General features: G+C 36.2%; 1 protein-coding gene across 1 annotated transcript in view; it reads right to left on the bottom strand.

The window, feature by feature from the left end:
- The window catches only part of HIBADH (3-hydroxyisobutyrate dehydrogenase), a 93,303-nt gene extending 82,311 nt beyond the window's left edge, over positions 1-10,992 (bottom strand). The window contains exons 1-4 of the mRNA XM_083378201.1: positions 10,847-10,992; positions 3,799-3,959; positions 1,605-1,714; positions 308-429 (exon numbers count right to left, since the gene is read on the bottom strand). Coding sequence (XP_083234327.1) covers positions 308-429; positions 1,605-1,714; positions 3,799-3,959; positions 10,847-10,928 — 475 coding nt within the window. The 5' untranslated portion in view covers positions 10,929-10,992. The remainder of the gene's footprint in view (positions 1-307; positions 430-1,604; positions 1,715-3,798; positions 3,960-10,846) is intronic.
- Between the last annotated feature and the right edge of the window lie 1,925 nt (positions 10,993-12,917).

Genomic DNA, 12,917 nt, shown 5'->3' with positions numbered 1-12,917 from the left:
ATAGCAAAACAATAACGTATAAAAAGTATCTTTTTAAAAAATTAGAGGTAGTAGTCATAAGATTGATTCATTCAAGCGCCATCACAACTTTGAACACTGAACAAATGGATACAACACAAGGACTACCTTGTGAATTCATATGAATATGAATTTGTAGGTGGACTTTGAAAAAGGTTTTAAGACTGGAAAGATAAAACATAAATTTTTCATATTCAGCAAACCGTATACCTCACCACAAAGAACAGGCCTGACCAAACTAGTGTGCAATTAGCCAAAAGGATGCAACTGAAAAAAGAGAAAGACTTACCACCAGAAACAGGGGCATCCATAAAAACAGCTCCCATTTTTTCAGCTTCTCTGGCTAGCTCTTTTGAAACTTCAGGATCAATAGTACTGGAATCTATTAATAAAGAACCTTTCTTCACTTTCCTGAAGTAAATGAAGACAAAAAAACAAAACCCAGAGGTATACTTACAAGTAGGTAAAATGCAGAGAATTAACATTACCTCTTTGATGTTGCTACCATTTGCTCATAGAGGTTAACTCCAGAAGAAGTCACAATATTCAAGCCAACTTGTAAAACTTTTCATGAATAAGATTTTTGATACTGATTTTATAAATTCACAAAAAAATCATCTGAAGCTCACAAAAAGATATACTTAAGTTATTTTTATAATCACTGGTAATTTTCTTTGAGCAGAAGTGGGAGAGGGCTATATTGCCAGGGACAAAAGTGCTGGAACTCGACAAGATAAGTACTCAACTGCACAGTTTGTAGAATTTTTATTTATTTATTCATTTATTAAATTTATATGTCACCCATCTCTGGTGAGAGATTCTGGACAGCAAATTTCAGCCAGTTTATCTCTCAGCCCTAATTTTCTCACAAAATTGTTATAGTGCAGATATAAGCAGTCTTCAAATTATTACAACAATTAAGCCCAAAGCTTCTGTTGCTCAATGAGACAGTTTTACAACTTTTCTTGCCACAGTTGTTAAGAGAATCACTGCAGTGGGTGAATTAGTAAAATGGTTGTTAAGTGAATCTGGTTTCCTCATTTACTTTGCTTGTCGGAAAGTTGGAGAAGGTGATTACGTGACCAGGACACTAAAACTATCATAAATATGAATCAGTTGTCAGGCATCTAAATTCTGATTACATGACCATGGGGATGATGCAACAGTTGTAGGTGTGAAAAACAATCATAAGCCACTTTTTTCAGTGCCACTGCAACTTTGAACAGTCACTGAACACATGGTTATAAGTTGAGGGCTACCTGTAAAATTAAGTATGACCTCTACATATGAACTCTCAGAGAAAAGTAGGATATAAGACAACACTTCTAGATAACGCTAACGAAAAGCCCAAGAGTCCCAATCAACATAGTCATTAATAAGGTATGCTGGGACTTGTAAGACATCAAGTTGGTCTAGAAAACTGTAATGATAATTAACTGTGTGCAATGAAATATGCACACTTCTCTATGATGATAGCTGGTTACAAACACAATAACGTATTTGCCTAGAGAAATTACAAGCATTTAATAGTATTCAATAAAAATACAAGCAGAATATTAATATAAAGAAAAAAAGGGGAATCTTACTTGAGAATTCCATTGGTACCTAGATAAACTTCTATTGCATTAGGATTTGATGGAAGCATTGTAATAATCCGATCTGCTTTATCTGCTACATCTCCTGGAGAATCAGTCACCTTTTTTTAAAAAAAAAAAGGAAAGGGTTTTTGAAGAGAGATTTCAAAAGAAAAACTAGTGATTCAGAACAAAGAGCTATGAAAAGGCAAAAACAAAAAACAAAACCTGAAATTTTGTTGTTGTTAGTTGCGAAGTCGTGTCCGACCCATCGCGACCCTATGGACAAGGTTCCTCCAGGCCTTCCTGTCCTCTACTATCTTCTGGAGTCCATTTAAGCTCACGCCTACTGCTTCTGTGACTCCATCCAGCCACCTCATTCTCTGTCGTCCCCTTCTTCTATTGCCCTCAATCTTTCCCAGCATTAGGCTCTTCTCCAGTGAGTCCTTCCTTCTCATTAGGTGGCCAAAGTATTTGAGTTTTAGGATCTGGCCTTCTAAAGAGCAGTCAGGGCTGATCTCCTCTAGGACTGACCGGTTTGATCGCCTTGCAGTCCAAGGGACTCACAGGAGTCTTCTCCAGCACCAGAGTTCAAAGGCCTCAATTCTTTGGCACTCAGCCTTTCTTATGGTCCAACTTTCACTGCCATACATTGCAACTGGGAAGACCATAGCCTTGACTATACGCACTTTTGTTGATAGGGTGATGTCTCTGCTTTTTAGTGTGCTGTCTAGATTTGCAATGGCTTTCCTCCCAAGGAGCAAGCGTCTTTTAATTTCTTGGCTACAGTCCCCATCTGCAGTGATCTTGGAGCCCAGGAAAATAAAATCTGTCACTACCTCCATTTCTTCCCCATCTATTTGCCAGGAATTGAGAGGGATGGATGCCATGATCTTGGTTTTCTCAAAAAAACACTCTGATATAGATCCGTGCAAAAGGTCTATTTCAAGGCATCTATAATATGATTTTATCAACCTAGGTTTTTGTTGTTTTCTTATGGCATTTAAAGCAAGACATAAGGATGTATATTATCTTCAATTAAAGGTAAGAATGAGTAGAACTAGAACAGACTTGTAGATTTTTCATTGTTACTCCTATTAATTTATGACCATTCATTTAAAGATAATTCAAAGTAATGGTGTCCTTGGAAAAAGTGACTTATGGACCATTCTCAGTTACAACTATCATGCCATTCCACTATGGTCAAGTGATCGCAATGTGGACATCTGGCACCAGCTCACATTTACGATGGTTGCACATCTTGTGGTCATATGACAAAGTCAATTGGGGAATGGATTTGCTTAACCATATGATTCACTTAACAATCACATGGCTCACCCAAAAACCATAGTGATTCACTTAACAACATGATAAATGGTCATAAAATTGGATCAGGTCACATGGTGATTTGCTTAATGACTGTTATTACTTAGTGACCAAAACTCTAGTGCCAATTGTGGTAATAAGTAAAGGACTACCTATATCATAATTCTTTACATTATTGTGTTTTTATAACTAGCATGTTAATAGTCTATATTCCATATTTTCATCCCAGTACATACGCAAAACAATTTCAAATAAGGGTCTGTATAATTCATGTGCATTAAATATTTATAGTTTACCAACTTAAATTTATTTTATTTATTTATTTTAATTCCATTTATATCCCACCCTTCTCCGAAGACTCAGGGCGGCTTACAAGCTTAGCAGTAGCCTTCATTCTATGTATATGCCTGCTTATTAGGGGAATCTCTAGCCTCCAAATTATTCTGAAATGGGAAGTTCACAATAACTGTCACATAAACCCTAAAATAAAATTAAAGCAATTTCAGAAATAAATATTTTCCCTATACAGAAACCATACACCAATGTTTCCTTCCATTATTGGATGCAGTACTGTAAGTTTCATACCATTCTACTGTTTGTAGATATTCATCTGGTGGCTGGCTCCTTATGACCACAGAAAAAAATGGTGCCAAATAAGAGATAAGATCAAATTGTTTATAGGAAAGAGCAAAATGAGGATCACCAAGGGACACAAAAGCTTTCAATTCTATTAGTGTTTCATTTTGCTTTTGTCAATATGCTGATTTTAATAAACAGGAATGTTGATCATGATAAGGGAATTAAGCAATTTCACAATCACATTTTTTCAAATTTCACAGTCACTTTTTAAAAATAAAATAGCAATAAAATATTATTATACCTGTGTACCCAGCTCTTGAAATTCCTTACATGCTTCTGGAAATATATCACATGCGATAATGGGGTAACCATGTTTCACAAGATTTTTTGCCATTGGATTTCCCATGTTTCCCAAACCAACAAATCCAACTGGAGTTTTGGAAGCCATTGCCCTATAAGACACTAATTAATATGCAAATGTTTAAGTGAAAAAGGTTTTGTAATCTTACATCAACCAGAATGCAAACTTCTTAATATTCTTCTCTGCTAATTGCATATCTTAGTTATACTAAAAGCAGCTTATACTTTAAGAGAGGAAAGAAAATTTGCAACAGCAGAAAACTCCACTGTTCATTTTGTTAAGTAATATATTGTAAAATGAGACATCAACAGTGAATTCATCAATACTGAATTTTAGTGCGCTGCTCAAATGACTGCTTGGTATCTCTAAATACACCAGATTCCCACATCAAAAATAACTACACAATTATTTTAGATTCTGTTAAAAATGCTTCAAACAATCATGGGAACCAATCTAACATATGTATCTCCATGTTCTACAGCAGCTGTGTATTTTTCTAGGATTACTCAAAACTCCAAAGCAGCAGTTTTAATTGAATCCAAAGCATCCCATGGCTATAAGAGATTATAGAAAGGAGCTGACACAAAGGCTGATGCAACTTGGAATGGAATACTATACCGATAAAATTTTATGAGTGAAATTTTCTTATTTTGTGCTTGAAACAGTTATAGCAAAGTAAGTGCTAAGCTTTTACACTTTGCTTTTTTAAAATTATCAAAAACTGCACTACCAAAAGTCACCATTCTCCTGCTTCAACTTTCAAAGCTGCAAACATCAGTTGGTGAAAGCTGTTTTTGAAGTACCTTACCTTTATGAATTCAAAATCATCTTAGAATCGAACATTCCTTTTAAATCTGAATAGATTTTTTTTTAAATAAAAATAAATCACAAAAGGAATTACTTATTTAAGCTATTGCTACTTCATTTTAATGGGCAGCCAGTTTGTTCTTGTGGTTAGACCAAAGGCTAGAAATTGGGAGACCATGAGTTTAAGTCTGGGCTTAGCCATGAAAGCCAGCTGAGTGGCATTAGGGCAGTCGGTCTCTGACAGCCCAACTCAATTCACAGGATTGTTGTTGTGGGGAAAATACGAGAAAGGAGTACTATATATATGTCAGTCACCTTGAGTCGTGTATAAAAATAATAAAGATGGTATATAAATAGATTAAATAAATAAAAAGATAATTTAAAGGGTTACTGTCTATTTTGGTTTCACAAAATTTCAGATACATTATCCATTATTTTTGCTCACAAAGCAAGGAGCATATACTCAAAGGAAATTTAGAAAATTAACTTTCCTAAAAAGGAAAGTTAATAAAGAAGATTCAGATTCCTTCTTTTTCTGTCTACAGATTCAGCCAGCTGCCAACAGCTGTAATTCAAAGCAGTAACAGCTCTCTACCAGAAATTGGGATGATTGCAAAATCTATCACATGGCAAATAAGATAACCTTTATTGTCATTTTTTTTACTGTAGGCACAATGGCACAAGATGATTTTTAGGGAACATAATGGAAAGTCCTTCCCATACTGTGATTTGATCCCTTTGTCTAATAGTCTGAAAGTTATCCTGTGGTATTTACCTGACTATTTAAGCAGACGTTGATGAGAAGAGACACTTGGATGTGAACAAAAGAAGAAACCTAACATAATCCCATCTGTACTTTGGTGTGTGTGTGTGTGTGTGTGTCTATATTTATATATGTACATATCTATCTCCATTTCTCATATATATGCCCTGCCTCAACAATCAACTATTCCCTTAGCACATTATAGGACACACAGTAAAGTAATATAAAATAGTATGCAAAAGATTAAAGATATGAGATACTGTAATAAAAAGTTTATTACATTAGTTTATACTAACACTACTTATTATATTTCATATTATATATCCTCTCACTCTCTCCTAGCTTCCATCATATCCATATATTTGTCTTATATGTTACAACCTCATTTACCATGGTTGTTAATATAGTAAATAAAAATTGGCAACTAATATGTACTAATTACAGTTGAAGCATCCCAGCAAATCACTATAGTTGCTAAATGAATCATGCAGCCATTAAGCAAATCCAGGTTCCTTTATTGGTTTTGCTTGTTGGGAAGCCAGATGGAAAAGTCACAAATGGTGATCATATGACCTCAGGACGCTGCAACCGCCCATAAATACATGCCCCAGTGCCCACATTTTGATCATGTGACCGTAGGATTCTACCATGGTTATTAAATGCAAAGACTGATTGTAAGTCATTTTTTTTTCAGTGCCGCTGTAATTTCAAACAGTTGCTATACCAATAGTCGAAAGTTCAGGGCTACCTTATATACATCTGGTCTGCAGAATAACACTACTTTCATTCTTAGATTCATACCCATTGTATGTTTCTGTTTTATTCATTCATTCGGCTGTATAAAATAAAAAAGAAATTTGCAACCAGTCCTCACACTTATGGCCACAGCAGCATCCCCATGTTTGGCCACCAATATGTATTTATTAGTTTATTTATTTATTTAATTAGATTTGTATACCGCTCTTTCCCGAAGGACTCAGGGCAGTTTACAGGGTAATTAAAACAAGAAATACAAAAGTTTAAAATGATTTAAAAAATTTTTACAACAGTCCCTGACAAAGTAAAAGCCCCCAATTAAAATTAAAATTCTCAGCCTGGGCCAGAGAGCTCGAAGAGCCAGGTCTTCAGGTCCCGGCGGAATGAACGGAGGTCGGGGGCAGTCCTCAGCTCCACGGGCAGCTGGTTCCAGAGGGCAGGCGCACCCAGTGAGAAGGCCCTCCCCCTGGGTGTTACCCGCCGGCAATCTTTAACTGGCGGCACCCTGAGAAGGCCCTCCCTGTGGGAGCGCACTGGACGAAGGGAACTTGATGCTGGCTCATGTGATTGCCATTTGTGACCTTCTCAGCCAACTTCCAACAATGAAAGCCCAAGACAGAAGGCAGATTCTCTTAGTGACCACATGATTAACTTCATAACCATGGCAAAAAGGGTAGTAAAATTGGGTGTGATTCACTTGCCACCTTGCTTAACAATGGAAATTCTCATAAGTCAACTACCTGTAAAAAAGATCCATCCTAATACCGTATGTGAAAAAAAGTTAATTTGGTCCTGTTGTGCAACAATATGCTTTTTCTACATGGATACCAGAGATCTTGGACAGTTTTCACTGCTATTTTTTTCTGACAAATATAAGAAATATTTTTAAAAGATGAATAATACTAGGAACCTAAATCAATAAAAGTTTACTGAAAAGATATTTACTTTACTATTCATGCTCAGCAGCTAATCTAAATAAAAATACTGTAGACATGGCAGCGACAGAGCATTTAGGAAATATTCCTCAACAAATTGGTTGCATATGATGTTTTTATAGAAACTATGATTTTAAGTTTTTTGTCAACACAGATAAATCTGCTTTCCACATAGGATTGTTAATGCCATAAGTAATGCAAATAAAAAGGCTTCATCATGATAAATTAGGCCACTGAAATGAAAAAATTCTTTATATAAACTCAGAGTGCTTTGAGGATAAAAGATTGTTCGTTCAGTTCTGACATTAAAATAAATACCATGAGTGAACCCATGCTCAGAGGTACCACCCTGTTCATTTACTACTTCTAAGTTTGGTATCTAAGATACCATTTTTAATGGGGCCAAATGGTAGTTCTTACAATGATAGGGGGAGTGGAGAAATTGAATAGATCCTGTAAGTCTGCAGTCTGGTCCCAATTCAGAAATGTATACAGTATGAATAAAAATTGGTCTGCATGAGTGGGTACACTTGTACTAATTTACCCAACAGATGATCTGAGTTATTAAACAGCAGCTGTACTGTGCAATGTCTCAGTTTCCAAGGTCTGGGTTTCTAGTAAAAGAAAATAGACATGCAACAACTTTCTCAGTAAAACAAAAAAAATATCTAGCAACAGATTCAAAAGATGAAATGGAAAAATATGAATTGCTTTCTATAAAAGGAAAAAATGTTAGTATAATTTTCATTGTATAATAGTACAACAAAAAGTCAATATGCTTAATGACAATTAAGTATTAAGCCAATTATATTGTTTTATATTAACATTAAGGAAATAACATATCAATTATAGTTGCTCAGTCACTTGGATAGGGAGATGACATATAAGTTGAATAAATGAATATATTAAACAGAGTATTTAATATCCTATTTATATCTGTAAGCCAGTTTGGTCTATGGCAGGAGTAAGCAACCTTGGCTCTTTTATGACTCGTGGACTTCAACTCCCAGAATTCCTAAGCCAGCTGGCTCAGGAATTCTGGGAATTGAAGTCCACGAGTCATAAAAGAGCCAAGGTTGCCTAGCCCTGGTCTAGTGCTTAAGGCACTAGACTAGAAAGCAGGAAACCATGAGTTCAGTTCTAACTTTAGCCATGAAAACCAACTGGGTGACCAGTCACTGTCTTAGCCCAAGTCACCTCACAGGATTATTGTGGGGAAAATATCAGGTGCGTTGGATATGTTCGCCATTTTGGGTTATTTGTGTAAATAATAAAGATGGGATATAAATAAATAAGAATAGCATTTTCAATAATTTTCAAACAAGAAAATCGATTAGTTTATTGCTATATGTGGAAATAATGTATTATAGCAATAGTTTTTTTATCCTGAGGGGTCTGATAAAGTACCCTCAAAACTGGATTACTTAACAGTAGAAAAAAAGTAACAAAGTACAAAGCAAAGAGCTGAAATTTACTAACCAATGAATTCTGAAACAAAATATTGCAGTAAAGAGCAATATTTCCAGAATCTTAGCACTCTATTCCTTTTTTTACTGAGGAAAGTATGATGTGCTGACTGGGACCATTAGCAATTATATTTGGGATTGCAATATATGGAGCCATAATAATTGTATTAATCTTTTATTAATTTAACTTATTATTAATAGAAAGGCAATTTGGAGCTATTTAGAGCAGTAGTAACGCAATGGTTAGAATGTAGTATTGCAGCTAACTCTGCCTACTGTCAGGAGTTTGATCCTGACTGACTCAAGGTATACTCAGCTTTCCATCCTTTCGAGGTTGATAAAATGAGGACCCAGATAGCTGGGGGCAATATGCTGATTCTGCAAACCGTTTACAGAAGAAGTCCCCAACCTTTTGGCACCAGGAACCAGTTCCATGGAGAAAGGGTGAGTGATTTTGTGCTGCCTGCATTCCACGGATGGGGCTTTGCTTGTTTATGCTGTTTGCTGGCATGCCGCGGCCTGGTACTGGTTCACAGACCCGGGGTTGGGGATCCCTGATTTACAGAGTGCTGTAAAGACTATGAAGCAATATATAAGTCTAAGTGCTATTGCTATAAAAAGGTATTAGTAGCTTAAGGCAGATAAGAAATTAGAATTTATCTTAAGTAGTCTAATAATTATGTAGTTTTTTTCCCCTCAGCTGTATTACCTTGAAAGACATTGATGCATTTGATTTTTTTTAGAAAACTTGCTTATATAGCAGTTTTGTAATGTTTCCTGTAAATTTCCAGATAACCGTTACAAAAATAAGTAAATATTATTCTTCACATTATTTTTGCAAGGAGATAAGCTATGTCCCCCCCATAACATCATGTAATTTTGCATCCTAGATGACATTTGAATGAAAGTCATATTTTTCATTCTAAATTTTTTTTATGGAAAACAAATATACTTTATTGTAAGCAAATAAAGCCAATTGTTTTATTTTTAAAAGGCTTAAAATAATTTGCACTACAGTACTACCATCGGCTTTTCAAAAATAGCGTCTCCTGCTATTAAAGAGGTTAATTTACAACTTTTGGTGATCAAAGAACGGTAAAGAGTTTAAAATATATAAAGTATATAAACTCACTCCATAACAAAAAAAGTTTGGTTACTATATTGTCCAGCAAGAATAAAAATAGATATGTAGGAATGGACAGTATTGTTTAATGTTTTATACTGCTACTACAATAGTCACCCAATTAAGACAGCCATAAATAGAACACTGAATTACAATTCTCCCTTTAATGATGGAAGACAAAAGCTTAAGTCTTTATCTCCCTTTAAGAATATCCCTCAATGGGATTTTGAATAGACAAGCATAGGATTCTATTATAAGACTGTAGTCATTAGAAATATATTCTATTAAACACACACACACACAAATTTTGAGTAAACAAATATAGAACTAAGCTCTAGGGTACTGCTTTTAAATTCACCATATAGGAGCAAGATCCATTAAACTTTGTAAGGACTATTTTGTGAATATATGTAAGATTTTACTTCAAAATAATTTATGTTGCAAAAATCCATAAACTGATATTTACTTTATTCTAAACAATTAGTATGTATAGCTCAACCCCTACAATGTTTTATACATAGGCAAAATATTTCGACTCACATCAATTAACCAAAATCACCTTTTCTTCTTGGAAAAGGAAAAAGGTATTATGGGGAAAAGCAATATGAACGTAAGCCGTAAGCTAATTTTAAGCTGATACTTTAGGATACAGATGTTACAGAAAGTTTTGTGACTTGCTTATGTTGCTTTAGATCAACAGCCACCTAGCACCCAAAAGGTCAGATATGATTCCTGTATAAATTTTACAATTGGCGTGGCTTAAATAGATATGTAAAGACTTAAGAGTGCAAAACCCGACTTCTCTAAAGGCATTACTCAACATCACCGCGCGTGCCAAGGCATAGTTATAATGAAGATTTAAAAGCAGTCTGATTTGGAAAAGCATATCCCCTTGTCCTCTATTTCCAGACATGCCCCTTTTCTTACAGCGATCCAATTTCTGCCCTGGCCGGTATCCACACACTGAAGGGCTAGTAAGTTTGGCCACGGGATGGGAACCCCAACTTCTGCGAGGTGACAAGGAAAAGGGTTAACAGCTGCAACATGTTGGTCCTCCTGTAGGGCCGAACACCTTTTGGATTCTCCTACAAGACGCCGCGAGCCAATATACGCCTTCGCGCCACTCAAATTGCCTTACCCCGAGCAAGCCAGTCTGCACAGACTTTCCCATGCCTGTGCAGCAAACTAACGGAGGCTCGGAGCATTAACGCTGCTGCCATGCTGCTTGCCCGCCTCCGTTCCGCGACCTCTAGCAAGACGCCACCACCTTCTCTGCTCGCTTCGCTTGGCTCCACTGGCTGTGGCGGAGCACGGAAGGAGACGGAAAAAAGAGTGACATCCAAAGCCACCAATCGCCGTTTTCGATTGGCAGCAAATCCCCCAATCAGACTAGACGTTCTCCAGACGGTGACCTGCCGCGGCTCCTCCCTATTCCGTGATAGGCGTCGTTTTCTCCAGAGATATAAAACTGGTTTGCGGTGCTGAGTTTCTCCTTGGTTAACAAAAGTCCTTGCTACGAAATTTGTGTCGGTGGAATGCAAACCTCCCGCCTCAAGCAGGATTGTATTACAATTTTTATCTGTCCCAGCCGTAGCAATTAAGGGTGTAGTAGTTCATTGCAGCTGTTCGGGGACAGCTATAGAATTAAGTGGCAAGAAAACTGTTTTTTTTAAAAAAATGGTTAAACTATTCTCAGTATTTCCTATATTTATGCGGTTTTTAAAAACCCTTTAATCTGCAGCTGAGGCACTGCAGGGAATGAGTCAAATATTTTTGTATAAACTACATTTTTACATGCAATTATAAAACATTAACGTAATCCATTACATTAACTAAAAGCTCCAAATAAATGTAACAGAAAGTGACGGAGTAATATGTCTTATTTTCACAAATTTTAGTCCATATATTCATTGTAAAAAAGCAATCTCCAAAGCACAGAAAAATAAACAATCCAGGTGTTAATATAATAGTTCAGAAGGAAAAAGAATGGAAGGTGTCTCAGCAATGATTTACTCAAAATTCCAGGTGAATAGAATAGTTCCAACATCCCAAGGATACCACCAACCATTAACTGAATAGAGAAGGTACTTCATTCTATTAGCTGTAATCCATTTTTAAGATTGTCAGTAAAGGGTTTTTTTTGTTTTTTGTTTTTTTACTAAAGCCAGGTTAATGCTATCCAGGAGCAAGAGAAAAAGAACACCTTGCTAGATAACATTTTACCTCCATTGAAAGTTAAGGCTTAGGAACACTTGTACATTACTGTACATTCTAACCCTAACCCTTCAAAACAGGGTAACTGCTTAATTCACATTTGTTGAAATTTAGCCTCAGTTCATTGATTCTCATCAAGCCTGCACTTAGGCAAATAGAAACATTGTGGTTTGGTATCAAAAAGGACCCTAGATATTATACTGTAGAGTATTTTTTCTTGTATAATGGCTTTTTATTGATATTATTGAGAGCTCATTTGTTGATTTGAATACCAGAAAGCACCCAATATTTTTGCAGATATGTCCATGTTTGGAAGCTGGGGCATGGGGAGAGGGGCATAGGAACAAAACATGCCACATATGATATCATGACATGTGATATCATTATCCAATGACATCATGAACCATGTGATATTGTTTTACCCTCCCCACCAAAAATTGCTGCAAGCTACAGCCCAATTCTCAGTTCTGATCCTGCAAGCAATAAACCATGAGCTTTGTTGAACTCACTCGCCTTGTCTTCTTTCCTGCGCAAAGAACAACAACAGTAACATTTCTAGGTGCTATATATTAAATATTTATATATAAAATATTTTTAAATATCTTTCAGTATGAGAGTTTAAAGCTAATTATAAAAGGACACTTAAAATAAACTTATAAGCACTACTTAGGCTTTCTAAAATTCATGCTGAAATCATACCACAAAAATGAACTGCAGGAATCAGATGGGATTGCTGCTGCTGCTGTACCAGAACAACTTCCCTACTCGGGCTCCTGGACCTCACTGTGGGCTGGTGGTAGAGTTCTCCAGGCTTATAGTTCTGAGGAATTTCTATCTGCCAACCCTGAGAGCAGGGTCAGAGGTCCCTTGGCATTTCATGGAAACCATGACTTCCATGGGTTTATCCCAGGTTATCAAGGGCCCAACTGAGAATATTGGTGACACACCCAATTGGGTGTTCTTGTTGAAGTAGTGCCTATGTGACTTGTCTTTGA

The sequence above is a fragment of the Vipera ursinii genome (assembly GCF_947247035.1).
Source record: "Vipera ursinii genome assembly, chromosome: Z".
In the NCBI taxonomy this organism is placed as follows: Eukaryota; Metazoa; Chordata; class Lepidosauria; order Squamata; family Viperidae; genus Vipera; species Vipera ursinii.
The sequence above is the reverse complement of the archived record's forward strand: the minus strand, read 5'-3'. Positions and strand labels throughout refer to the sequence as shown.